At 32.2% G+C, this 628-nt stretch overlaps 1 protein-coding gene across 1 annotated transcript in view; it reads right to left on the bottom strand.

Moving 5' to 3' along the window:
* TCAIM (T cell activation inhibitor, mitochondrial) overlaps window positions 1–628 on the bottom strand; it is a 55,466-nt gene that overhangs the window by 52,111 nt on the left and 2,727 nt on the right. The window contains exon 2 of the mRNA XM_012808062.2: window positions 501–628. Coding sequence (XP_012663516.2) covers window positions 501–628 — 128 coding nt within the window. The remainder of the gene's footprint in view (window positions 1–500) is intronic.

The raw sequence follows: 628 nt of genomic DNA, 5'->3' as shown, positions 1-628 counted from the left end.
AAAAAAAAAAAAAAAGAGAACCCATGGGTAAGAAGGGTTGACCACTGTATATTCTATTGTTAAAAGAGTATTGAGAATCCTAAGTCTGTTGTAGGTGATTTTTCATATGATCATCCTTTAAAAAGGATTGACTCAGTGTGCAGATGTGTGGATTAAAGTAAAGGAAGAAAAAAAGGACTGATCATATTAGCAGAAGTCTTAAGTTTTCTTTCAAATCCCCAATTTTACTTTAAAAACTGGTATAAAAACAAGATTACTAATAAGTAGTACTCCAAAGAGCTTACATGTCAGCTCTATTAACTTCCCCCCCCAAAATGACAGCTTTCATTAAAAAGGTTATATTTTTAATTTTCAGTATCTGTATTTCAAATCACTTCAAAGCACTGATTACAGCACCACAACAGAATAAATTTATAGAACTCTATGTATTATACTGTATCAAGGTAAACACATTGAACAGAAATGTATACTAATGGTTAAAAAAATAAACAAAGGTTTACCCTTTCTCTGGGGTGTTGTCCAAAGAAATCTGGATGTACTGCAAAATAGAAAGGCCTCAATGCATTGACTGCTTCAGCTCCTGATAAAGTTCTTGAATAGACAAACCAGTGTGAAAATATCTTCTCTA

Source organism: Otolemur garnettii, unplaced genomic scaffold, assembly GCF_000181295.1.
Source record: "Otolemur garnettii isolate 467f Iridium unplaced genomic scaffold, OtoGar3 scaffold00082, whole genome shotgun sequence".
NCBI classification, from domain to species: Eukaryota; Metazoa; Chordata; class Mammalia; order Primates; family Galagidae; genus Otolemur; species Otolemur garnettii.
Note: the sequence above shows the minus strand (reverse complement) of the source record. Positions and strands in the feature narration are given on the sequence as shown.